Raw genomic sequence first — 26,427 nt, forward strand, 5'->3', positions numbered from 1 at the left:
AAATGATATGCCCCAGGTCAAAGGTCATAATGTTAAGTGGAAGGTATCTATTCTATCCCGCCCACTCCCCCAAAACAGTTTTGAGACCCAGGGACAGGAAATGACCTCCCTGAAGTCATAGACCTAGACAGTGGCAGAATTCAGACTTGAGGTGAGGTCTCCAGATTGGAAGCTCCTGTACCAGCTCTAATTTGATCAGAAACCTCCCCTGATCTGATCCTACAAAAGGAAACAAAGCAGAATCCAGCCCTTCTATATAACCCTGTTTAAGTTGGTAGTGGCTGAAACCTCAGTCACTTCCATACGGTCCTATTCATAACTCAGCTTGTCTGTGGTCTGTGGCCACCCCAGGAAATGGCAAATCATGTCCCATTTTTTACTTTCAACCTGCAGTTTCATGGGTGTTAGGAAATCAACATGCTTATTAAATCCAGGCACTATGCTAAGCACTGGGGATACAAATAAAGACAGACACAATCCTCTCCTTGCAAGGTGCTTGCATTCTGACAGGAGAAGAGGATAAGTTTATAAATGGTTGCATACAAGATAAATCAAGGGTTAATGGAAAGGACCCTTAAAGGAGAAGGTTCTAAATGTCTTCTACCAATGGGGTTTTGCAACCTAAAGTCTTACTTTGCCTGGGGGCAGAAGAGGTCAAGGAACTTCACCAACCTCACACAGTCCTATATGTGTCATAAGTGGAACCTGAACCCAGGTTTTCCTGACTGAAGCTAAATATCCATTTCACCAGAGGTGGCTAATACTTACCATACTCCCCAGTGTAGCAGGAACCAGATCAGTATGTAATTGGGAAATACTGAACCAAATAAAAATGCAATAGATCATAGATGATGTTAATAAATGGTTTTCTAAGTCAATATGGTTTAGTGGTCCCCTTTGTTCTGAGTGACACCATTGCTACCTCTCAACCTGAGCTCTGGGGAGTTTTTTTGGAGATGCCACAGGACACTTGCCTATAAAAATGATAAAGAAAGAAGAGATATTGGAGAAGGGAAATTCTGTTGTTGAGTCTACTAAATGGTGATGAATTGAGTTAAAAAAAAACCCAACAACCAGCTAACAGAAATGTGATTGGTTGATACAATGAAAAGAACATTTACCTTGCAGTCAGAGGAAGCACCTGGGCTTGAATTCTTCCTGTCAGGGGCTTGTGGAACCAAGTGAATTGGTACTGAAAAGTGTAAGGTCATCTCTAAAGGAAGATGAGTCATAGATGATACATACTTTTAGGCTTTAATAGCTTAAGTAACTTAAAAACTTCACTGACTTATTCCAAATTAAAATTTCTCCCATTAGGTTGGTACTTTTGTGTGATAGTCAGGGAAACTGCTATGAGGAATACAGCTATCATAAAAGATGAAGCAAAGACTCCCCAGACTCTGCCCTGGCTTCAATAACACCAATGGTCTAGGTGTGAACAGTGCTGTACAGTTGACTTTCATGCTTTAATGTACATCACCTCATTGATTGCAATCCTAGACATTTGTCTAATGCTTGCTGTATGCGCCAGGCACTATTGTAGGTACTGACCATACAAAAATAAACAGTCCCAACATCAAGGAGTTTATTAAGTCCGGTAGAGAATAAAACTGAGGCTAAGAGGTTGACTTACCCACTTGGTCCAGCCTTCTCACCACTATCCCAGGATGCATCTTATTCAATTCAACTCAAATGCATTTGTGATCTCATCGATGCAGGTAGTCCCTACCACAACACCAGTCACGACCCATCCCTTCTTGCCCCGTTCTGTTATCCATACTCTTTTCATACTACAGGGATGTGGTAATAAATGTTAAACAGCTCTACAGAAAAATAAAATGTACACACATTTAAGTGTAATCTGCATTAAGAACATTTTAAGTCTCAAAAAAATCAATGAAATAATAATTCAAGCCCTGATTTGTAGCGTTTGCCAATTTCTAAGGTTTAAATGTTCACACTGGAAATTGAGCAACTGACTTGAGAGCTAGTAGGAGCTGGCTGCAGCACACCTGTGGGCCCATTTCCCTGCATCATGAGGATGCCTCTAGAACCCATGACCCACGAGTCAGTGATGCCTCACCAGGAGACTGACCTATCATTTTTGCTGTTTTCACCTCCACCAGCCTCATAGCATAACACTACAGCAACTAGTTCTGATCTCTTCTTGGCTACTCTACGTGATTCTCTGTGAGAAGCGAAATGTTTTCTTTGGGTGTGTAATTCTGGTATCCCAGCATTGCTGGGCCTGAAGTCAGGAAGACCTGAGTTCAAATGTGGTCTCATACCTCCTGGCTGTACGACCCTGGGCAAATCTTCTGTTCGCCTCAATTTCATCAACTATAGAATGGGGATAATTACAGCACCTAGCTCCCAGGGTTGTTGTAACAAATGACATTACATTTTGTAAAGCACTTAGCACATTGCCTGGAATATAGTAGACACTTAATAAATGTTTGCTTCTTGAACTGTGAACTGATTTCTCTAATAAATAGCTGAAAAGCCATAGAAGAGGTGGTTTTCCCCCCCTGAAGTGCCGCCAAATGGCTGTTCACACAGCTCTACATACACACTTGGCTCATCTGGCAGCTCAGTTTACCAGCAGAACCAGGTGCTTCTTTGGGGAGGTATGGTATTCATGGTTATCACATATGAAGGCAATATAGCGCCATCTGGGAGGGAGATGGTACATGGAAAGAATACTGGTTCAGAGTCAAATCCTACCACTGGTTTGTGTGACCTTGGATAAATCACTTAACCTCCCCCCACCCCCACCCCTGGCCTTGGTTACCTCAGTTTTAAATGAGTGAATTGGACTAAAAGGCCTCTCCAACTGGATGACCCTGTGAATTACCCTGTCCCTGACTTCTCTGCGGGATATAATTATTTTAACTTGGGATATAATTATTTTAATTCCTGTTCACAATGTTCGAAGTGTGATTAATCTGATATTTGATGAATAACAGCTACCACTTAAAATAGGGAAGTTGCCTAAATTCCTTTCTAGCCAAAACAACTGAGGTGAGGGGTGGGTGGGTGAATCATGGGCCATCAAAGTGGCTCAGAATAATGATGATGATGATGATGACTTCTGTCTGCATAATATGTTCACAGACCCAGGACTATTGTTTGGTCAGAAAGTGACTCAGCCAAGTCGCACAGCAACCTAGTGGTTAGCACTTACACCAGAACCCAAGTTTCTTGACTCCCAATTCAGCTCTTTCCACTTGTCCATTCCCTTGTCTCCAATCAGGGCTACACTTAAACCATCCTAAGCAGACAAAGATACTTGACCTCTTACTTAAAGACCAGGGGAGGAAACATCACATGCCATCCTTGCTGTGTTCAGCCAAGCATCATTTGGTAATCTTGCATTTCTCATTTGAACCCATCCCCTAAAGCCCAAGACACAACAGACCCAGAAAACCACCCCAACTTGGAATTTACTCAAGGCCTCAAAATACTTTACAAAATAATGAATATCCTAGTTCTTAACTTCTCAGTGAGTGGGACAGAATTTGGACTTGAAAATTAAAAGAAATTTTTTTTGAAAGAAAAAGAAAAAAAGTATCCTAGGTATCACTGACTTGCAGCCCTCTCTGGTAAAACGGAGAGGACCATGGGCACTTTTCTTGATTAGCCTGCGGCGAATGAAGGAGAACTGCTATCTGAAGAGTCCATAAGTTACTGTAAGATAATCATTTTGAAATCATAGAATTCAGGCCTATCAATCAATCAATCAATCAACAGTTTAGAAACCACCTGAGACTTTCAGCATGTGTTGTCTCCTCCATTAAATTGTGAGCTCCCTGAGAGTAGGGAATGGCTTCTCTGCCTGTATCCTTAGCACATAGATCCATTTGAGTTCAGATGAGAAAGGAGAATCTAAGTAATTTACCATGAGATCATAGATTTAGAGTTAGAAGGGACCTCAAAGGCTTTCAAGGCTAACCTCCCCTCATTTTACAGATGAGAAAACAGGTTTTATAAATATTTTCTTGTTAGGTTCTCACAATAACACTGGGAGGTAGGCGCTATTGTTATATCCATATTACAGTAAAGGAAACTGAGGTTAGCTCACTTGCTCAAGCTGTACAGATAAATTAAGTGTCCTGAACAGGATCTGGACTCAAGTCTTCCTAAGTCCAACTCCAGCACTCTGTTCACTGCACCTCTGATTTCATAGAAATCCTGCATATAAATTTATAATTCTCTTTTCTAGATTTAAAATCTTGTGATTCTAAAAGATCAAGGGATGGCTATAGGATGTCCAAACCACCGAGTGAAAATCTATCTGGGCCTAGATCCAACCATGTCTGTTCAACCCTCACTCCTAGTCTTATCACATCATGCTTGTTCTTTTAATAAAAATGTACCAGGTATTTGGTAGGGCCTCCACTCACATTATCTATGCAGCATGTGTACACAAACACCATAGTCCCTCACCTCTTCTTCCTCCTTCACCCTTCAACTCCCAGGTTCCAGATTATCCACTGGAAGGACCTTAGAGGCAATCTAGTCATTAGATTGTAAGATCCTTGAAGCCAGGGACTATCTTTTGCCTCTTTTTACACCTTCAGTGCCTGGAATACAATAGGCATTTACTAAATGTTGATTGATTGGTTTAGTCCAGCCCCCTTCCATTTACAGATGAGGAAACTGAAATGGGTTGTTCCAATCCACCACAACTAGACAAATCAGATAGTGGCAGAAGGACAGAGATGGTGCCACATTTGCTTGGGGAGGAACCACTGAATGCTCAGCAAGAGCAGTGGAAGACGGAGACAAACAAGAAATAAACCAAAAGGCTAAACTAGAATTTGCCCCAGGGCTTTGGTGTGCCAGAAACAAAGGTTTTGAGAAAGAAGCAGGAAACCAACATTAAGAGCAGAAATTCAGGCCAGTGGGTTAATAAAGGACAAGAAATTAAACTACAGGAATTATGGAGGGAGAGTGCTTGTATGATGCAACCTGTGTACCTAAAATCCAGGTGTCAGGTGATGGAGGCCTGCATCATGGTGATGGCTGTGTCAGAGGAGAGAGAAGGGTAGATATACAAGAGGTGTTCTGGAGGTAGGATCAACAGGACTTGGCAGCAGATTGGATATGGGGGTGAGAGAAAATGAGGAGTCGAGGATGACTTCTAGATTGTAAGCCCCCATGGCTAGAAAGATGGTTGGATCCTCAGTTGACTAATCAGAAAAAGGAATTTCAGAGTTCACAAATGTGGAAATGACAAAAAATGGCAGATGACAAAAAGCCAGAGTATGACCATCCCTCTGCGTGGCTGAGATGGAATGGAGAAGTAAGTCATGGGAAATGAGCAAGCTGAGGATCTGGGATATTGGGGCATATGAGGGAGTATCACAAGCTACATTGAAATCCTTTAGGAAGAGGGCAGGGGTTGGGGAAAAGACAAAGACTGTGAACTAGGGACTGAACTCAGGGAGGAAGGAAGGGGGATGTCTAGGAGGTTGGTAGATAACAGCTACCAGAATCTTGCTGGATAATAAATACAGATTGAATGAACCTCAAAGGAGAGATTACTGAGTGATGATGGTATAACAGGAGAGTGTGGAACGGGCAATGGGGCACAAGGAGCATTCTAACACCCCTACTATGACCAGTGAATTGGGGAATAAGTGAAGGTGTAAACAACACTGGATAGGATTACCAGACAGGCTGCATCAATAGGGAGCCATGTCTCAGTGACTGTAAGATGGAAGGAAAGGCAAAGAAAAATACTTAAGATGAAAGCAAGTATATTACCAGGACAGGACATTCCAGAGAGCAGAATGGAGGGGTAGTTTTAAAATGGGACACTGGGGGTGAGGGTGGGTTTGAGGGTGAGAATAAAGAAATGGGGGGTCAAAAATGGAGTTTGTACAATGACATCTGTAGATTAGAATCGCTGGGATGGAAAGGGTTGTTGTGTTCGTCCTTCATTGCCGAAGAAGACCATGTATCAGACAAATGATGACATGACTTGCACTTGACTTTGTTTTGATTGAGGGAGGGCTGTTGCAAGGTGACCAGCCTCATTTCTCCCAAGCCATCTGAATCCAGTGATCAGATATTCCTCAGGATGACTGGAGATGGCCCAGGATGCAATGGGAGACCTTGGCCTCTTTAAGCCAAGGTCTATTTAGGTACTCACTTAGGGTGAGGTAACACCCATTCATTGAATAGGCCTGTTTAGGGATGAGGCAAAGAAAAGTCCATCAGGGTGGGAGGGAAACAGCTGCAGTTACTATTGATAATCACTCTTAAGCTAGGAAGGAGGGTCCAGAAAACTGCATTTAAGTGGAGCTTGGGCAGGGGCCTAATGTTGTCCAATCTATGGGCTTCAGACTGCAGTCAGTTTAAGGGGAAAGAAAAGGATAGGAAGGTAAGGTAAGGTAAGGTAAGAAGGGAAGGGAAGTGGAGGGGAGGGAAAGGGAGAAATCTAGCCAGTAAAACCCAAGTCAACTGGGCATCTTTTGACCATCCAAATTTACCTTCTTTTGGAGAATTAAGGGGAGGGGGAGACAGACAGGAGAGGAGGAGCTGAGTTACCCAGCTAGCTGGTTCCCCATTCAGGCAGCTGCATCTTCTCACAGATTGTTGTGTTTATCCTTTGTTTTTGAAGAAGACCATGACATCAGAGAAATGATGACATGACTTGCACTTGACTTTGTTTTGAGTGAGGGAAGGCTTTGCAAGGTCACCAGCCTCACTTCTCCTCCTGAGCCATCTGGATCCAGTGACCTGATATTCCTCAGGATGACTGGAGATGGCCCAGGATGCAATGGAATGGAGAGGGTAGGACCAGGTGGGAGTATATTAATCACTGGAGAATGAGCCAGGGAAGTTATCAGTGGCTGGAGAGAAGTCCACTGAGGGAGGCAGATAATATAACTGTTCAAAGATCTCCTTCAGTGTCCAATCTTACGGCAGGTGATGATATCCTGTGAGCCCCAGTTAGCCCTATTCCCAGCAAGCAGAAGCAGGCAGAGGTACAATCTGGAGTCCAAATACAGCAACTGGTAATTTTGAGGTGGATCTGATTTGGAAACAGTCTCAAGGGAACTGGAGAAGGCTGTAGGACAAAGAACACCAAAGACCTGTCCCTGGGGCTGATGCAGCTCAGGTGTAAGGAAGATACAAAATGATGGATTAGATATGGGACCATTCAGGACTCCCTGGGAATAAATTCCTAGAGATAAAGACTCCAAGATCCAAACTCCTTCTTAATTTTTCCTTTTTTCCAGAGTTCAAGACAATGATTGCATCTATTTATTTGTTTATTGATTGCTTTGTGCTGCTAATCTTCCTTAGTCTTTGCTCTTTTTTGAAAGCTGCCAAGGCAATATTGCAAACATCACAATGTATACTAAGAGTCAGGAGACCTGGTGGTTGGGTCCTGGTTCTGTCACTGAGTTATCTGTGTTACCTCAACCAAGTCCTTTTAAGTGTTTTTGAGTTTTGGTCTCATGTACCTCATCTATAAAAATGAGGATAACATCTTCCCAACTCTCCAGTTTATCCATGTTCCCCGTTAGATTGTGAGCTCCTTCAGAATAGGACTGTGTTTTGACTTTCTTTGTATCCCCAATACTTAGAATAGTACCTGCAACATTGTTGTTGTTTGTCCTTCCTTCTCAAATAGGATCAATGAAATCACATGATGATGTCCTGACTCATGGGTGAATTGAATTTAAGTGAGGCAGAGTTACACAAAGTTGTCAGCCTCGCTTTCTCTTCCAGAGTTATTGACGTTCAATGGCAAGAAAAAAAGTCAGGATGAGTGGAGATAGCCCAGGATGCAGTGGATGAGACTGGCATCTTTGATGTCTGATCAAGTTCTGGGTGTTCCACAGGAAAAGTCAGTGTAGTCGGTTTAAGGGGTTTAGCTTCCATCTGCTCCATTCTAATTTTTAAAGAACTATTTTTAAATAGTTTATTAGTTAACTAGTTATAAATTTAAATAGTTAAAAAATAGTTTAAATAGTTAAAAATAGTGAACTATTCTTAAATTTTTAAAGAACTACTTTCTTCAATGAGCTTTAGAACCTCCTTTTCCATTTGGCTAATTATGCTTTTTAAGCATTCTTCTCCTCATTGTCTTTTTGGACCTCTTTGGCCATTTAGGTTTGTCTATATTTAAAGGTGTTATTTTCTTCAGCATTTTTTGAGCCTCCTTTAGCAAGTTGTTGGCTTGCTTTTCATGATTTTCTTGCATCACTCTCATTTTTCTTCCCAATTATTCCTCCACCTCTCTTACTTGATTTTAAAAATTTGAGCTCTTCCATGGTCCTAAGACCATTGCATTTTTTTGGAGGTTTTGGATGTAGAAGCCTTGACTTTTATGTCTTCCTCTCATGGCATCCTTTGTTCTTCCTCATCCAAAAGGATAGAAGTACCTTTTCACCAAGAAAGTGACCTTCTATATAAACTTATTTTTTCCCCTTTTTTGGGCATTTTCCCAGCCAGTTACTTGACTTTTGAGTCCTTTGTCAAGTGGGGGGTATACTCTAGGGACCTGTAAGTTCTCATTTCCTCCAAGGTGGCACAATTAAGGGAGAGGAGTTACTCCTCTCCTGACCAGTGCTCTGGTCTGTGAGTAACTACAAGCACTCTTTTCTGCTCAGGATAGGATTCGCTCTCCACAGTCACCACCAGCTCCACCACACCAGTGATCTTCCTCACTCTAGGACTGTCACTCAGAACTGACACCTAGATCAGCTGCTCAATTCCCCCAGGGTCTTTAGGCTGAGGGCTCCAAACGTGGATGCTGCTGCCGCAGTGGCTGCCACTGCAGGGGCTGGGGTCAGACCACACACCCCTCTCACCCAGGTAAAAGAGCTTTCTCACTGACCTTTGAAGCTGTTCTTGGAGTTTGTGGGTTGAGGAATCTGGGAAACGCAGGTGCTACCTTCTGCACCCTGAAGTCTGTTCCAGTGCTGTCCATGCCATGGCCCATGCTGGGCTGCGCTCTGCTCTGAGCCTGATGTGATAGACTTTTCCTGTCAGCCTTCCAGGCTGTCTTGGGCTGGAAATCTCTTTTACTCTGTTGTTTTGTGGCTTCTGCTGCTCTAGAATTTGCTCAGAGTCATGTTTTTTTAAAATTTATTTATTTATTTAACTTTTAACATTCATTTTCACAGAATTTTGGGCTCCAAATTTTCTCCCCCCTTGTCCCCTCCCCCCACCCCAAAACACCGAGCATTCCAATTGCCCCCATCACCAATCTGCTCTCTCCTCCATCATTCCTCTCTGCCCTTGTCTCCATCCTCTCCTCTGTCCTGTAGGGCCAAATAACTTTCTATACCCCTTTACCTGTATTTCTTATTTCCTAGCGGCAAGAACAGTACTCGACAGTTGTTCCTAAAACTTTGAGTTCCAACTTCTTTTCCTCCCTCCCTCCCCACCCCCTCCCTTTGGAAGACAAGCAATACAATATAGGCCAAATCTGTGTAGTTTTGCAAATGACTTCCATAATATTCGTGTTGTATAAGACTAACTATATTTCCCTCCATCCTATCCTGCCCCCCAATTACTTCTATTCTCTCTTTTGATCCTGTCCCTCCCCATGAGTGTCAACCTCAAATTGCACGCTCTTCCCCATGCCCTCCCTTCCATCGTCACCCCCACCCTATTTATCCCCTTATCCCCCACTTTCCTGTATTGTAAGATAGGTTTTCATACCAAAATGAGTGTGCATTTTATTCCTTCCTTTAGTGGAATGTGATGAGAGTAAACTTCATGTTTTTCTCTCACCTCCCCTCTTTATCCCTCCACTAGTAAGTCTTTTGCTTGCCTCTTTTATGAGAGATAATTTGCCCCATTCCATTTCTCCCTTCTCCTCCCATATATTTCTCTTTCACTGCTTGATTTCATTTTTTTAAAGATATGATCCCATCCTATTCAATTCACTCTGCGCACTCTCTCTCTATGTGTGTATGCGTGTGCATGTGTGTGTGTGTAATCCCACCCAGTACCCAGATACTGAATAGTTTCAAGAGTTACTAATATTGTCTTTACATGTAGGAATGTAAACAGTTCAACTTTAGCAAAGTCCCTTATGACTTCTCTTTGCTGTTTACCTTTTCATGTTTCTCTTCATTCTTGTGTTTGAAAGTCAAATTTTCTTTTTAGCTCTGATCTTTTCATCAAGAATGCTTGAAAGTCCTCTATTTCATTGAAAGACCAATTTTTCCCCTGAAGTATTATACTCAGTTTTGCTGGGTAGGTGATTCTTGGTTTTAGTCCTAGTTCCTTTGACTTCTGGAATATCCTATTCCATGCCCTTCGATCCCTTAATGTAGAAGCTGCTAGATCTTGTGTTATCCTGATTGTATTTCCACAATACTTGAATTGTTTCTTTCTAGCTGCTTGCAGTATTTTCTCCTTGACCTGGGAACTCTGGAATTTGGCCACAATATTCCTAGGAGTTTCTCTTTTTGGATCTTTTTCAGGTGGTGATTGGTGGATTCTTTCAATATTTATTTTGCCCTCTGGTTCTAGAATATTAGGGCAGTTTTCCTTGATAATTTCATGAAGGATGATGTCTAGGCTCTTTTTTTGATCATGGCTTTCAGGTAGTCCCATAATTTTTAAATTGTGTCTCCTGGATCTATTTTCCAGGTCAGTTGTTTTTCCAATGAGATATTTCACATTATCTTCCATTTTGTCATTCTTTTGGTTTTGTTTTGTGATTTCTTGGTTTCTCATAAAGTCATTGGCCTCTATCTGTTTCATTCTAATTTTGAAAGAACTATTTTCTTCAGTGAGCTTTTGAATCTCCTTTTCCATTTGACTAATTCTGCTTTTGAAAGCATTCTTCTCCTCATTGGCTTCTTGAACCTCCTTTGCCAGTTGAGTTAGCCTATTTTTCAGGGTGTTATTTTCTTCAGCATTTTTTTGGGTCTCCTTTAGCAGGGTGCTGACCTGCTGTTCATACTTTGCTTGCATCTCTCTCATTTCTCTTCCCAGTTTTTCCTCCACCTCTCTAACATAATTTTCAAAATTTTCTGAGCTCTTTTTGAGCTTTTCCATGGTCTGATCCCATTGAGTGGGCTGGGATACAGAAGCCCTGACTTCCGTGTCTTTCCCTGATGGTGAGCACCACTCTTCCTCATCAGAAAGGAGGGGAGGAGAAACCTGTTCACTAAGAAAGTAACCCTCTATAGTCTTGGTTTTTTTCCCTTTTCTGGGCATTTTCCCAGCCAGTGACTTGACCTCTGAATATTCTCCTCACACCCACCTAGCCTCCGGATCCTCCCAGCCAGCGCTTGGGGTCTGAGACTCAAATGCTGCTTCCCAGCCTCAGGGCTTTGGGCGGGGGCAGGGCTGCTATTCAGTGTGAGATCAAGTTCAGCTGCCTGGGTGGGGGCAGGGCTGCCTCACGGGCTCAGTTCCCTCAGGGGGTTTATGCAGAGACCTTCAACAATGGATCCAGGCTCCTGCCTGCTTGGGGAGCCCTGGTCTGCTCCCACCTCCGCTGGTGCCTCCTGAGGGGCCTGAGTCATGGGGGCTCCCCACTCCCCTCTCAACCTGCCAAAGAGACCCTCTCACCGACCCTTGTCACCTGTGGGTGGAGGGACCTGCGTGGCTGCTGGAGATTCTGTCCCTGAAGCCTGCTCGGATCTGGTCCTCTCGGCACTGGGCGGCCACCGCAGGGCTGGGCTCTGCTCCGCGTCAGCAGCGTGAAGAACCTTTTGTGAGAGGTTTTCAGGCTCTCTGGAACAGAAATCTTGTCCGCTCCGCTGTTCTGTGGCTTCTCCTCCTCCCGAATTTATTGGCAGCTCTTTTCTACAGATGTTTCATGGGCTGTGGGTTCGGAGCTAGCGTATTTGTGTGTTTCTACTCTGCCATCTTGGCTCCGCCCCCCCCAAGTCATTTTTTAATATTTATTTTATGGGCTATGGGGGGAGAGCTAGAGTAGGTCTGTCTTTCTACTCTGCCATCTTGGCTGTGCCCCCTGAGGTAAGATTTTAACTTGGGTCTTCACTCCAACTCTGACCCTCCATCCACTCACTAGACCTCCTAGCTGCACCATGTTTAACAAGATAAGGAAAATTAAATCCAGGATGTTTGCCTGTTGGCACATCAACAGTAATACTTACTTACCAATACTAAGTATCAGAAACAGAATTTGAAGCAAGGCCTTCCAATTTGAAAGACAGCATCCTTTCCACTTTACTATTCTGCCTTTTCTAGTTAGTGATATTGGGAAACAAAGTTGGTTAGGTACACCTGCCTCTGCTTGCATTTCCCTCAGGTCTGGCCTCATTTCAGACCTAAGTCAATGTTCCCAGATTTCCCACAAGGTAAAAGGTGATTCTCTGCACTGCCCTTTTCCAGATACCCCCTTCTGGATTGGGGTACGGCACTGACAAACGTCAAGTGAGTGAAAACTGCTACAAAAAGCACCATATGTAGGCCAATCCCAGAACCCCTTATAAAGTTCTCCAAAGGGCTGTCCTGATCCTTCTTTGTCTCCGGAAATTTATTATGTTGTATGCATGAAAAATCATTATACTGTATTTTTATATATGTATTATCATCCTTTCACTATGCAGAAGAAGTCACCCACTTGGAAATTCATTGTACACTATCACAAGGTGGAGGATCAGCAACTGAGATGATCAGTTATTTGACAGCTATGTTTGGTTGGAATTATTACCTTTCTCTTCTTCTACTTCCCCTCCCTCAGGACTACAAAAGAAGGACCAAGATCTTCCCTGACTTTGGGGAAATATAGCAGAAATAGTGTGGTTAAGCCAGACCTTGGATAGTCAAGCAGATGTAGTGATGAACAGATTTGAGAGTTGCAAGCAAAGTGTGGATCTCAAGCACTTTGTGTGTCTATGTTTTATCAGGGATACATTTACCAGGGAAACACAGGATGTCCAAGCAAGCCAAACCACCACCACCACCTTGATCTCCAAATGCCCAAACCTCAAAGGAGGCAGTCCAAGACTCGAAATCCAAGAGTCTCAAGATTAGTAGCACTCCCCCCACCAAAACCACCAGACCTGTTTCCAAGCCTGTCCCCTGAGGCTATCATTGAGGGCAGAAATCATTGTGGACAATGGACTCACTTGCTCATCACTACTGGCAACAATGGCATCCTAGCTGCCAGGAACAAGATAAGCATAAGAAGTGGTAGTGTCCTCTAAACCACTGGTCCTGATTCTAGCCCTCTTGTCTAACGTTCAGGAAAGCAACTCCTAAGGGGAAAGGGCCCGTCACCCCCACCAACAACCAGCCAGCTGCCTCCCACAGTATAGACAAGCCAGTCAGGCAGGTCAGGTCAGCACCACCACCTTGTCAGGAACACAAGAACCCTGAGGACTGCAATGCTTCCAGGTCAATGTCTGCAGCCACCATCCTGGAAAGCAACCCCTTGTGGCAATGAGGCCTAGCAGCCAATTCTGCTAACACTACAGCCAAAGCAACCAACGATTCAGAAAGAAAAGCAGTGACAACAAAGTAAAAAAATTCAACATCAGAAACTTTCATGACTTTATCAGGAGGCATGACATGAAACATTAAAGAGGTATTAACACCTGCTTTGCTGCTACCCCCCAATGACATAGGACCTTTCCATGTGACTTGCAGCTGAAATCTTCTAAAGACTTTGTCTCCCACTATTAAAATGTGAACTCCTTGAAGTAGGGCTGTCTTACTTCTCTCTTGGTTTCCCCAGTTCTTAGCACAGTGCTTTCCTCTTTTCATTCATTCATTTTCTCACTAATGTACATGTCTGTGTAACTGCTGAGGTCTGTACCTCCAAGTAGCTTTAGAGGAGCCTTCATCATTTGTTACCCTGGGAAGTCAGGGAGGCTGCGTGTGTGAACGGCTTTTGGGGGGGCAGATGCCTGAGCTGGTGGCCAGTGTGGACCTTAGCCCTGTGGGAAACTGCAGATGTGTGTGTAGGTAAGGGAAGTTCTCTAGAGGAAAGGTTCTTAACTTGTCATTTGTGAACTTAAAATAAAATTCTGACAACTGAATTTTGACATAGAATGTTTTCTGTGTAATCCTAATGCATTTTATTTTAGGCATTTAAAAACATTCTAAAAAGGGGTTCACAGGCTTCACTAGACTGCCAAAGGGATCCATGACACAAAAATAAGTGAAAAGGCTACTCTAGGCAGGAGATCTTAGTTTATGTAATTGCTGGAATCTGGAGGTGGACTCTGAAGTGGCAGCCCTTGGGATTATGATGATGAAAAGTCCTGAACAGCTAAATCTGAAATGATCTTGAGTCCCTGGTAGATATCAAAATGGAAAGGAAAGCCTAGAGGGTAATAGATGGATCCAAGAACTGGAACGTCAAAGTGTGTGTGAGTGGCTGTGGTGTAGGAGTCCACTGGAACACTTTTACATAAGAGGAAACTGAGACAGAATGGCAGGATGACACAGCAAGTAAGTGTCAAGGCAAGGACTAAAACTCAGATCTTCAGACTCCAAGACTTGTGTTCTTCCCAGAACACGTTGTACAAGCACTGAAGCAAAAACGATGTTGAGAAAAAGGGAGCATCTCCTTACTGGGGACGGGACTATAATTTAAAAGCTGACATGTAACTTTCATACTTTTCCCTTTACAACAATAAAACCTGCTATTGAATGAATGATATCTGGGTTATGATAGGAATGCTTTAGGAAACAAAATACCAACTCAATGAAAAGAGCCATAGAGCCTTCTTTAAAATTGAGATGAATTTGAGAGAGATCCACCCTAGAAATTTTGCCAGGAAAACCCCATAAAGAGTATGGTCCACCTGGTCATGATTGAACATCAGCCCTAGAATTTGACCTGAGAAAGAGGAGGTCAAAGTTCCACACCACATAAATAAAAGATCCCTGAGAGATAATGGTCATGATTTGATTAGATCTTTAGCCACAGATTCATACATAGCCCACATCTAATTCATGCCCAGGGGGCAAGTAGACTTGGCTCCTGATCTCCAGCTCCTTTAAGGAGGTACATTTAACATACTGATAATGAACCACTCGGAGCAAAGGCTTTAAAGGCAACCACCTACAAAAGATTTATTATTTATTCCCAAGCTTGTCTTTCTATACATATATACATGATATTCACATATATAATCTATAAAACAACAGGTTTCTGTGTAAATAAGGTATCTAAACACATGTAAGGTGTGAGAGTGCTGAATACATTACAAGGGCTTAGAACCCTTGAAAATTTAAACAATGTCCTTAATAAAAAGAAAAAAAGCTTTCCAGTTCTAGTCCGAGTTTCTGAACTTGTCCATTCCAAAGCTATCCAAAGATTGTCTGAATTTAGTCTTAGAGACATTAACCCTCTTGTTCCACTCATCATTAATCTTCTAAGAGAAGATCTAGTTCTTCTATTGGCACCCGAACTCTTAATTCCTTCTCAGTCATCAGATCCAGGATTTCCTGGAATTGATCAGGGAAATAATCCACTGCATCCATATATAACACCTATAACAAGAAAGCAGAAAAAAAGAGGGAGGGGAAGACAATTTATACCTTATAAATTAGGAAAGAAGTCAAGTGATTTTCAATAAACACAAGCAAAAAAAAAAAGAACAGTATATGGAAAGGAACAGGAAATGAACCTTTCTGTTAACAGCTTCAACTAACATGATAAGAACAAGTATCCTTTCTTCTCCCTCCCCTGCACATGTGCAGGCACAGTGAAAAGACTTCTTTTAGGAAGGTTACTCAAAACAAAAAAATAAAATGGTGTCTAAATGTGAACACTCTCAAAGACAAGCAGAAAAGAGCAGTCAACTGGCCACAGTATTCATTAAGAGAGGGATGTAAGATGAATATACATTCTGGAGTTCAGATGAGCCTAGAATTTAGGCAGAGATAAGAAAGATGATTCTGGGAAACAATCTCCCTTCCCCACCCCCCCAAAAAAATTCTTTCCTCAAATGAAATAAATACCCTTTAAATGAAAAGGTATGAAAAGGAAAAATAAATGTCACATTAAAGGGAAACCTCCCAAAAGAACAGACATTATTATCCACGTTTTTCCTAAAACAGGCAATCAGCACAGGCATGGAAGAACCTCCCCAACAGACAGAAGTGATGTAACTTCAAGCTGAGATGTGGTTGTGCATCGGCCTTTATTTTTAACCTACCTTTGCCCAAGGACAGTGCTGGAGAGCTCTGTAAAACACACCTTTGCTTCTTTCTTTGTTTTCTAGAGAAACCTAAAGGGATAAAGAAGATAAAAAGGAGAAATAGGGTAATCTGCCATAGGGTAGGCAGAACCAAAACTCCTACAATGATGAAGCTACATCACGATGACCCAACTTTACCAGTGGTCAGCTCCTGGGTGACTTCAACCATCTAGACACAGTCAAAAGACTACTTAATAAACTCCAGTGGCTCCCTATCACCTCCAGGAGGGGCAGCTAGCTGGTGCAGTGGATAGAGCACCAGTGCAGGAGTCAGGAGGACCTGAGTTCAAATCTCACCTCAGACACTTGACACTCACTAGCTGTGTGGCCTTGGGCAAGTCACTTAACCCCAATTGCCTCATCCTGGGTCACCTCCAGTCATCATGATGAATATCTGGTCACTGGATTCAGATGGCTCTGAAGGAGAAGTGAGGCTGGTGACCTGCACAGCCCTTCCTCACTCAAAACAAAGTCAAGTGCAAGTCATGTCATCATTTCTCTGGTGGTATGGTCTTCTTCGGCAACGAAGGACAAACAGACAGACCTCTAGGTCCAAAACCAAAATCCTCTGTTTGGTGTTCAAAGCCCTTCATAACCTAGGTACCTTCCTGCACCGTCTTCTCCCCACCCCTTTCTAGTCTCCTCATATCTTACTCCCTGACACATACCCTTCAACCCAGTGACACTGGCCTTGACATTTCATGAACGAGACACTCTGTTGGCTCCAGACTTCTCTCTGCCTGTCCCCAAGTCTGGAATGCTCTCTCTCCTTTGCTCCAACTACCAACCTCCCTGGCTTCCTTCAAATCCCAACTAAAACTCCATCTTCTACAGGACACCTTCCCCAATGCCTCTTAATTCTCATCCTACCCTCAGTTAATCATTTTCTAATTTATCCTGTATATAGTTTGTTTGTATACATTTGTTTGCATGTCATCTCCCCATTAGATTATAAATTTGCTGAGGGTGAGGACTGTCTTGTCTCATTTTGTATCCCTAGCACTTAGGGTGGTACCTAACACGTAGTGGTACTTAATGATGCTTACTGACTGAAAACAGACTCGCACCATCTTCCAAATCTCATCCAGAGTCACAAAATTTTGTAAAATATCACTAAGTTAAGAAGCTTAGAATATTAGAGTTTCCTTATGGGGCAGCAGGAAGTGGGGCTACTACAGGCAGACACACTCTACAGGTGGAAAGAAATTACAGCTGATAGTGACAAAGTCAGTGACCAACAGTATTGTTAAGTGCTTGTGGTCTCCTTGAGAACAGGGGCTGTCATTTAAATTTTTTATATCCTCAGCACTTAATTCAATGCTCATGGAATTGAAATAAAAAGAGAAAAAAAAAAGTCCAACAATTAAAATGGGTCAGGATTCAGTTATCTGAATTTTTGATTATGGAAAATTTGATAACAGAAAATTTGATTACAGAAATGCCTATTCCTCAAAAATTAGAATGACAGTATTACAGACATGGAGTTGGAAGACACTTTAGAAGCCACCTAGTCTAGCCCTTCTGTTTTATATTATCTTTATTTTCAGTCCCTTTGTTTTGCAGATCCAAAAACCAACGCACGGAAAAATGACCTTGCCCAATACTGGATAAATGAATTAGGCAAAAAAAAAAAAAAATTCTATTCTCTAAAAAAGTATTATCCTTAAAATCTACCATGGGTAAGAACTTTTTTTTAACACAGATTTTTGGAAAACTCTTAATAAAATATGTTATGAGGAAATGAAATCTTAGTTCTTCATGTTTATTTGTGATTTCTCTTCCTCATATGAAATGGGGGAAAAAGTGACCTTTTTCTTTCTGAAGTTACCGCTCTCTGTTCAGATATCCAGTTTTTTTTTGAAAGTATAGTATGAAGTTTGCCCAGTCTATCCTACCAAACAAAGATGAATCTTGTCAAAATCATTAACACTGACTTTTGTTCAGCTTTTCTAAAGAATTCAGTTAACATGGAGGCATCTCTAGTACTAAAGAATGTATGCAACTGTATGCAATTACATGGATTTCTGAGTTGAAATGTTTCTTTGACTATTAGAGATGTTCATTTTCATTGGTCTGTTCTCTATTGGATTCTAAGTTTTTCTAAAGTACAGAAGTCATTTCTATTGTACAAGTACTTCAAAAGTAGATCACAGCAGCACAGACTTAGAGCTAAAAAGGAATTTAAAGGTCATAGTACAAACTCCACATTTTACAGAAGAAGGAAACTAAGGTTGAAGGAAGTTGTGACTTGCCCAAGGTCATACAGCTAAGAAGAGTTAGAGGTAGAACTTGAACAGAGGGCATCTGACTACAATGCCAGGGCTCTTTCCATTAGTACACTGCCTCCCTGACAGTGAATGTTGTTAACTGACTGAGATGATGGAGACCATATAATTGAAAAACCTGTTGCTTCTCCTTTTCACATCAAACATATACAATATTGACTTTTAAATCAATCCCAAACAGACTAACTTTGGTTAGGCAAAACCAAGAAAGAGTCCATTAATCCAGTAATTAAATACTCCACTCAAACTCAATTCCTAGCAGCTTCTTGTAAGAAAGGAGGAATCTCCTGATGGAGGGCAAAGATCATATTCTTCACTCACTCATTCATTTGTTCAACAGAAACACTAGAACCTAGGAATGTTCCCTATGATGGAACATTTTGTATGTCTGAATCCCCCTCTTCTTTCTCTAACCTAAAATGGGTTACTAGGGACTGTAAGATATCACATCCTTTCCTTCTCAATAGTTTCTAAATGCTATTTGAACTTAATCCATTCTCCTTTTCACAAAAATTGTGAGAGGAAGAAGAATCTACTTTCCATACTTTCTCAAAAATTACCAAGAAGTATTTGTGAGAAATTTCATGGATATTTTCAGAAATGCAACATATCCAACCTCAATGGCAGTTACAATTGCTCTCTCAAGTCTTCTTTTGAGAATTTGCCCAGTTATTTGGATAGATGAAATAAATGCCTAAGTATAAAATGTAGCAAGGATTAACACTTGGTGGAAATCTCTAAGTAGATGATAGCTGCCAGGTTGTAATTACTATTTTTTTAAAAGAAAAATCCAAGTCTTCAAACACCGAGATGAATTTGGAAAGGTTTTCTCCCTGTAACCAGAACACTGACCAAGTTTAGAGGCAACTTCTGAAAAGAAAAGTTGATGGAAAATGACATCTGAATTCTCTTTCCACATTCTCTTTACTTTTTCTCTAAAAGTCACTAATACTAAGAATAGGAGGTTCTTACTAAACTCCTGAGTACAGGTTTTTATATATTATTAGATTCAACTTAGCCCTTTGAATTCAATTCAATAAACACTTCTTAAGTTCTCATAATGGGCAAAGTATTACTGTTGGTCACTGTATAAGATACAAAGATGAAGGAGAGAGGTTTCCTGCCCTCAAGAAGCTTAAAATGTTGTATATGTAAATACGTAAAATACACAAAAAATAGATAATTGCATACAGAAAGTATAAAGCACTTTTTATGAGAGATCCAAGAAAGGAAACAATATTCCAAGGGGGTAAGGGGAAGAGAGAGATACAAGAGGGTTTCTTGGGGAAACTAGCTTTGGAGCAAGGCCTTGAAGGACAGTAGATCTCTCATTTTGATAACTAAACTCTTTCAAGGCTGAGTACAAAGATGTCATTATACTAAGTAGACATTCTCTTTGTTAATGTCAATTACATCTAAGAACCTGGAAAGCTAATGTCAATGAACTTTGGAGGACTAAATAAAATTTTAGGAAAACTGTGTGTATGGCAAAGGTTAGCTACCTAAACTCAGTTCCACTGATTCTCTCCAATGATTTTTTTTTGAAATCATTGATTTCAAAATCACCGATTCTTAGAAAAACCAACAAGTCAGAATCTAGAGTCTGGGGTGGGAAATCTGCATGTTTGAGGCCACATGTGGCCTTTTAGGTCCTTGGGTATGGCCTTTGACTGAATCCAAGTTTTACAGAACAAATCCTTATCAAGGGGATTTGTTCTGTGAAGTTTGGATTTAGTCAAAGTGCCGCACTTGAGGAACAAGAGGGTTACAATGTGGCCTCAAGGTTGAAGGTTCCTCACTCCTGGTCTAGACTAACAAGCAGTAGTCCGAAAGATATGATCAACCTTTTTGTAAGATGTTCATTAATTTCCTAGAGATAAAGTATGCTTAACTGTTCAAGTCCCCCTATCCATGTAAAGAAGCTGTACACTGGAGATGATTTGGTTTCTGTTTCTTCTGGTTTTTTTGTTGGTTTGTTTTTTTAACCTGATGGTTGAATGCTGCCTCTACTTAGGGAAAAGAAACTTTTCTAAAAAAATGAAAAGCCTGAAGTGTGCCAGGTTCTTAAGACTTTTTTTCTTACGTCAGTGGGAAACAAATGTGGATTGCTGACAGTTTGTATGGTGTTATAAAAAGTGAATTTGAGAAAATAATGTTATCTGCCAAACAATCATTAAAAACATTACATCTATACAACAATCATACAAGACTGACGGTGGGCGAGATGGATATACTGATTCTTCCAATGGGAAAAGGCAAAATGAAAAGGAATTTTCCCCTCCCACCAATATTTGAAAATAGCAGCCTTTGAAATTATACTGATTTCTGTTGGTGATTGGCAAGGGGAAGGGGAAATTATACAGGAGGATGGCAAAGTCAGATGCCACATTTAACAAGCCTGAAGTGCCGTTCCTACAGTTTCTGTTTACTGCTTACTTTTCTCACTCAAACAAAACCACGGTCTTCAAGTTATTTTCTTTGCGCTTTAGGCAGATGTACGGATTCTACACAATCCCAGCCTGAAAAGAGCTAAGTCACTGCAGTCAAAACAGTAAAAGTCTGGAACAATATCCTGGTAATCTTTATGAAAGTAAAAGATTTTAAGGCTAAAACTTAACATTATTAAGCCTGTACTGAGAGAATCACAGGCATTTCTTTTGTCCAGTTCACTTCTTCAGAGTAGACCTGGTCTTCAAGACCTATGTTAAAGTCTCAGATCCTTCATAAAGCCTCCTTCCCAGTTACTCTCATCTCTCTCTTTCCTGACCTTTTAAGGCACTTAATATTTATTATTTTTGACATTTAATGACACTCTATCTTTGGATAAGAAATCAGGGGTGAATCAGTAGTCTAATAGGCTAGCTACTTTTTATATGCCAGACAAGCTCACTGGCTTGTTAAGAATCACAGACCTTTAGACCTAGAAAGGACTTGGAAAGTCACCTATAGCAATCCTCTCCTTATCTGACAGATGAGAATACTCAGGCCCAAGAAGGTTAAGTGACTGGTTTAAGGTCATACAACTAACCAATGAAAAATCTACAACTTAAACCACTTAATCTCAGCCTCAGTTTCTTCACCTGTAAAATGAGGGAATTGGATTAAATGGCCTCTAAAGTGTCTTCCACCTGTAAATCTATGATGCTATTTATTAACTAAAACTGGAGTCTCCTCTGCTAGGGCCAATTAGCCACCCTCAAGTCATTATTCATAATCTGACCTAAGCTTAGAAAGCAAGGTCATGGAGTTATTTCTCACTTCTTCTCAATTCTGATGAACTAGACTACTTGCCATTCCCCAAGCTTTGTTTCCCTACCTCTTTTCCTCTGCCCCCACTGTCCCCATGCTGAGTTTCTATCTTTTGAGGTCCAAGTTCAGGTCTTCCATGTGGCTGTCCCTGCTCTCTGAAACCAGAAGTCCTCACCCTCTACTTGAATTTTTCATAGCCCTAGGTGGTCTTCCTATGCCCTTTTAATTGTAATATAATTTTATCTCTATCTTACCTATTCTACTACATTGCAAACCTCTTGTGGGAAGGCTCTGTGTCTTAATCACCTTTATATCCCAGCACCTTGCACAGTGAACAAATAGCACCCCATTTTTTCTTTATCACAAAGACTCTTGGTGTAGTGTTGTAGGTACGTCATATCCTTCTCAAACCTTTAATGATTCCGCAATTTCTTTTTTTAAAAATTTATTTAAGTTTTCAATATTCATTTCCACAAAATTTTGGGTTCCAAATTTTCTCCCCATTTCTCCCCTCCTCCCATCCCAAAACACCAAGCATTCTAATTACACCTATCACCAATCTGCCCTCCCTTCCCTTATCCCCTTCTTTTCTTTTGTCCTGTAGGGCAAGATAACTTTCTATACCCCATTACCTGTATTTCTTATTTCCTAGTTGTATGCAAGAACAATACTCAACACTTGTTCCTAAAACTTTGAGTTTCAACTTCTCTTCATCTCTCCCTCCCCACCCATTCCCTTTGGGAAGGCAAGCAATTCAATATAGGCCATATCTGTGTAGTTTTGCAAATGACTTCCATAAGAGTTGTGTTGTGTAAGACTAACTATATTTCCCTTCATCCTATCCTGCCCCTCATTGCTTCTATTCTCTTTTGATCCTATCCCTCCCCAAGAGTGTTGACTTCTAATTGCTCCCTCCTCCCACTGCTCTCCCTTCCATCATCCCCCCACCCTGCTTATCCCCTTATCCCCCACTTTCCTGTATTGTCAGATAGGTTTTCATACCAAAATGAGTGTGCATTTTATTCCTTCCTTTAGTTGAATGTGATGAGAGTAATCTTCATGTTTTTTCTCTCACCTTCCCACTTTTTCCCTCCACTGAAAAGTCTTTTACTTGCCTCTTTTATGAGAGATAATTTGCCCCATTCCATTTCTCCCTTTCTCCTCCCAATATATTTCTCTCTCACCCCTTAATTTCATTTTTTTAAAGATATCATCCCATCCTATTCAATTCACCCTGTGCTCTCTGTCTCTCTCTCTCTCTCTCTCTCTCTATGTGTGTGTGTGTGTGTAATCCCACCAACTACCCAGATACTGAAAAAAGTTTCAAGAGTTACAAATATTGTCTGTCCATACAGGAATGTAAACAGTTCAACTTTAGTAAGTCCCTTATGATTTCTCTTTGCTGTTTACCTTTTCATGCTTCTCTTGATTCTTGTGTTTGAGTCAAATTTTCTTTTCAGCTCTGGTTTTTTTCATCAAGAATGCTTGAAAGTCCTCTATTTCACTGAAAGACCATTTTTTCCCCTGAAGTATTATACTCAGTTTTGTTGGGTAGGTGATTCTTGGTTTTACTCCTATATCCTTTGATTTCTGGAATATCATATTCCAAGCCTTTTGATCCCTTGATGTATAAGCTGCTAGATCTTGTGTTAGCCTGATTGTATTTCCACAATACTTGAATTGTTTCTTTCTAGCTGCTTGCAATATTTTCTCCCTGACCTGGGAACTCTGGAATTTGGCCACAATGTTCCTAGGAGTTTCTCTTTTTGGATCTCTTTCAGAAGGTGATTGGTGGATTCTTTCAATATTTATTTTGCCCTCTGGTTCTAGAATATCAAGGCAGTTTTCCTTGATAATTTCATGAAAGATGATGTGTAGGCTCTTTTTGTCATCATGGCTTTCAGGTAGTCCCATAATTTTTAAATTGTCTCTCCTGGATCTATTTTCCAATGAGATATTTCACATTATCTTCCACTTTGTCATTGTTTTGGTTTTGTTTTGTGATTTCTTGGTTTCTCATAAAGTCATTAGCCTCCATCTGTTCCATTCTAATTTTGAAAGAACTATTTTCTTCAGTGAGCTTTTGAACCTCCTTTTCCATTTGGCTAATTCTGCTTTTGAAAGCATTCTTCTCCTCATTGGCTTTTTGAACCTCTTTTGCCAATTGAGTTAGCCTATTTTTCAAGGTGTTACTTTCTTCAGCATTTTTTTGGGTCTCCTTTAGCAAGGTGTTGACCTGCTTTTCATGCTTTTCTTGCATCTCTCTCATTTCTCTTCCCAGTTTTTCCTCCACATCTCTTACTTGATTTTCAAAATCCTTTTTGAGCTCTTCCATGGCCTGAGAACATTGAATATTTATTTTGGATGTTTGGGATACAGAGGCCTTGACTTTTATGTCTTTCCCTGATGGTAAGCATTGTTCTTCCTCATCTGAAAGGATGGGAGAAGATATCTGTTCACCAAGAAACTAACATTCTGTAGTCTTATTTTTTTTCCCTTTTTTGAGCATTTTCTCAACCAGTTACTTGACTTCTGGGTCATTTGTCAAGAGGAGGGTATACTCTTGGGAACTGTAAGATCTCGGTTCCTCCAAGGTGGCACAATCAAGCGTGTACACTGGTCTGGGTGCAGAGAGGGATTTTTGTGCCCAGAATCTTAGCAGTTACCTCTCCACAGCCACCTGGCCTTCATTCAGTGCGAGATAAAGATCAGCTCCCTCAGGGCCTCTACACAGGGCTGAGGTAAGAATGGGCTGCTCAGTGCCCCCAGGGCTTTTATAATCCAACAATGGATGCAGACTGCTGTAGGAACTGCTGCCTGCTGTGGCCTCCGTGACCACTGCCTAAGGTCAGCGCTATGGGAAGGCCCTTCTCCCTTCCTGGCCAGCTGAAAAAATCCTGTCACTGACCTTTGGTGCCTGTGGTTTGAGGGATCTGTAAACCCACTGCTGCTGCGATTGAAGATTCTGCGACTGGAGATTCTGCCCCTGAGGTGTCCTCCTCCCAGAGCTGCACCATGCGGCCAAGGTTGGGCTGGGCTCCGCTCTGCGTCCGGTGCAACAGATGTTTCCCGTGGGCCTTTCAGGTCACCCTGGGCTGGAAATCTCCTCCACTCCGTTGTTCTCCACTTCTGCTGCTCCAAAATTTGTTGAGAGTCCTTCTCTATAGGTATTTTATGGGCTGTGTGGGGAGAACCTGTAATATGTGTGTCTTTCTATTCCGCCATCTTGGTTCTGTCCCAAATGAAATTCTTAACATCATGATTCCCCAATTTCTAACCCTAAATTATAAATTCATTTCTATCACTTAATTTGTTTCTAACCCTCAGAGAAGAACGGAGACCAAATTTCTTTACCTGGCCTTCAAGGTCTTCCATAAACTTTCTTATCTCTCTGTATTCTAATAAAGATGGATTATTTATTGCTCTAAACTTTCCTATTTCTGTACCTAACGTCATATAATCTCAAATACCTTATTTTTCAAAGTCCAGCTAAAATGGCATCACCTCCATGAACCCTAATCCTTGATTCCCTATAACTAAAAGTGATTTCTCCTTCATCTTCTCTCATAATTTTTATACTGCAATTGTATCTTAATATGTGTTGTACTTCTCTGTGTCCATATATTATTTCCTCCTACTAGACTGTAACACCTTCTTGAAAGCAGGATTTTTTATCTTTGCAGGACATATCTTATCATTTCTGTCTATCCTTGTATGCTACATCGCATACAGAAATGTAGTATTTGTTGAATGAATGTTGAATAAACAGAAAATTAAACTACATGCAGTAATATTTTATGATGTTATATATTTTTAAATGACCATAAAATATAATTTGGATAAATTTTTAAAATCCACTTTCCAGATCTGAATCAAGTTTCTTTACTTAAATACATGAAAAGATAATCAGGGCTTTGAAATTCTGAGCAGAAGGGCAGAGAATCAAATCACTGTTACAGTACAGCCCTGAAAACATATGTCAAATTGATTCCTTTAACACCTCAGGAAAGGCTTAAAATGTGGTTTTAACTCTGCATTCCAATCAGTTACAACATCTTATTATCCATACTATTATTTCATGAATTTGTTCCCTATCATCCTTTCACTCATCTTCTTCTTATCACCTCTCACTGTAAACACCTTATTTCTAAAAATGGCCTCTCTGTCTCTGGTTTCTCTTACCTGATCAATCTGTCTTGCAGCTGACAAATTAATCTCTGACCATGGCAACCCCTTGTTCAAAACCTTCAGTTGTTTCCCACTGTCTAAAGGACAAAATAAAAATGCTGTACCCTTCGGGTAAGAACGGCCAGCATCTCACTCCAATCTACCTTCCACTCTTCTTTCTCATCATTCCCCTTCACCTACCTTGTGTTTAATCAATCACTAAGTTGTCCCCTACCCTTATCCTGACCCAATAGTTCTGTATTTTCATGCAGACCATCTCCCCCTTGGAACTCATTTTCTCTACATCTTTACCTGTTGAAATGCTTTTCTTTCTTTAAGATTCAACATTTTTTCCAGAAAGCCTTTCTTGAACTCCCCAACTTGAAATGTTATTTTTCTCCTCAACATTTTAAAAACATTTTGTATAGATGCTTTTCATCTACCACAATTTGCTTTGTGGCATCCATATGTGCATCCAAGTGTTGCCCTTGATGGCAAAGACCATTCTGCTTTTCATTTTTGGATCCCTATCATCTGGTCCACCTAGTGTCTAAAAC

At 41.0% G+C, this 26,427-nt stretch overlaps 1 protein-coding gene across 3 annotated transcripts in view; it reads right to left on the reverse strand.

Annotated features, from left to right (window-relative positions):
- Nucleotides 1–15,013: 15,013 nt before the first annotated feature.
- NRDE2 (NRDE-2, necessary for RNA interference, domain containing) overlaps nucleotides 15,014–26,427 on the reverse strand; it is a 77,755-nt gene continuing 66,341 nt past the window's right edge. For all 3 annotated transcript variants that reach the window (XM_072622953.1, XM_072622952.1, XM_072622954.1), the window contains 2 exons: nucleotides 16,128–16,199; nucleotides 15,014–15,459 (listed from right to left, as the gene is read on the reverse strand). In XM_072622953.1, coding sequence (XP_072479054.1) covers nucleotides 15,334–15,459; nucleotides 16,128–16,199 — 198 coding nt within the window. In that variant the 3' untranslated portion in view covers nucleotides 15,014–15,333. The remainder of the gene's footprint in view (nucleotides 15,460–16,127; nucleotides 16,200–26,427) is intronic.

This window comes from Notamacropus eugenii, chromosome 7 (genome assembly GCF_028372415.1).
Source record: "Notamacropus eugenii isolate mMacEug1 chromosome 7, mMacEug1.pri_v2, whole genome shotgun sequence".
In the NCBI taxonomy this organism is placed as follows: domain Eukaryota; kingdom Metazoa; phylum Chordata; class Mammalia; order Diprotodontia; family Macropodidae; genus Notamacropus; species Notamacropus eugenii.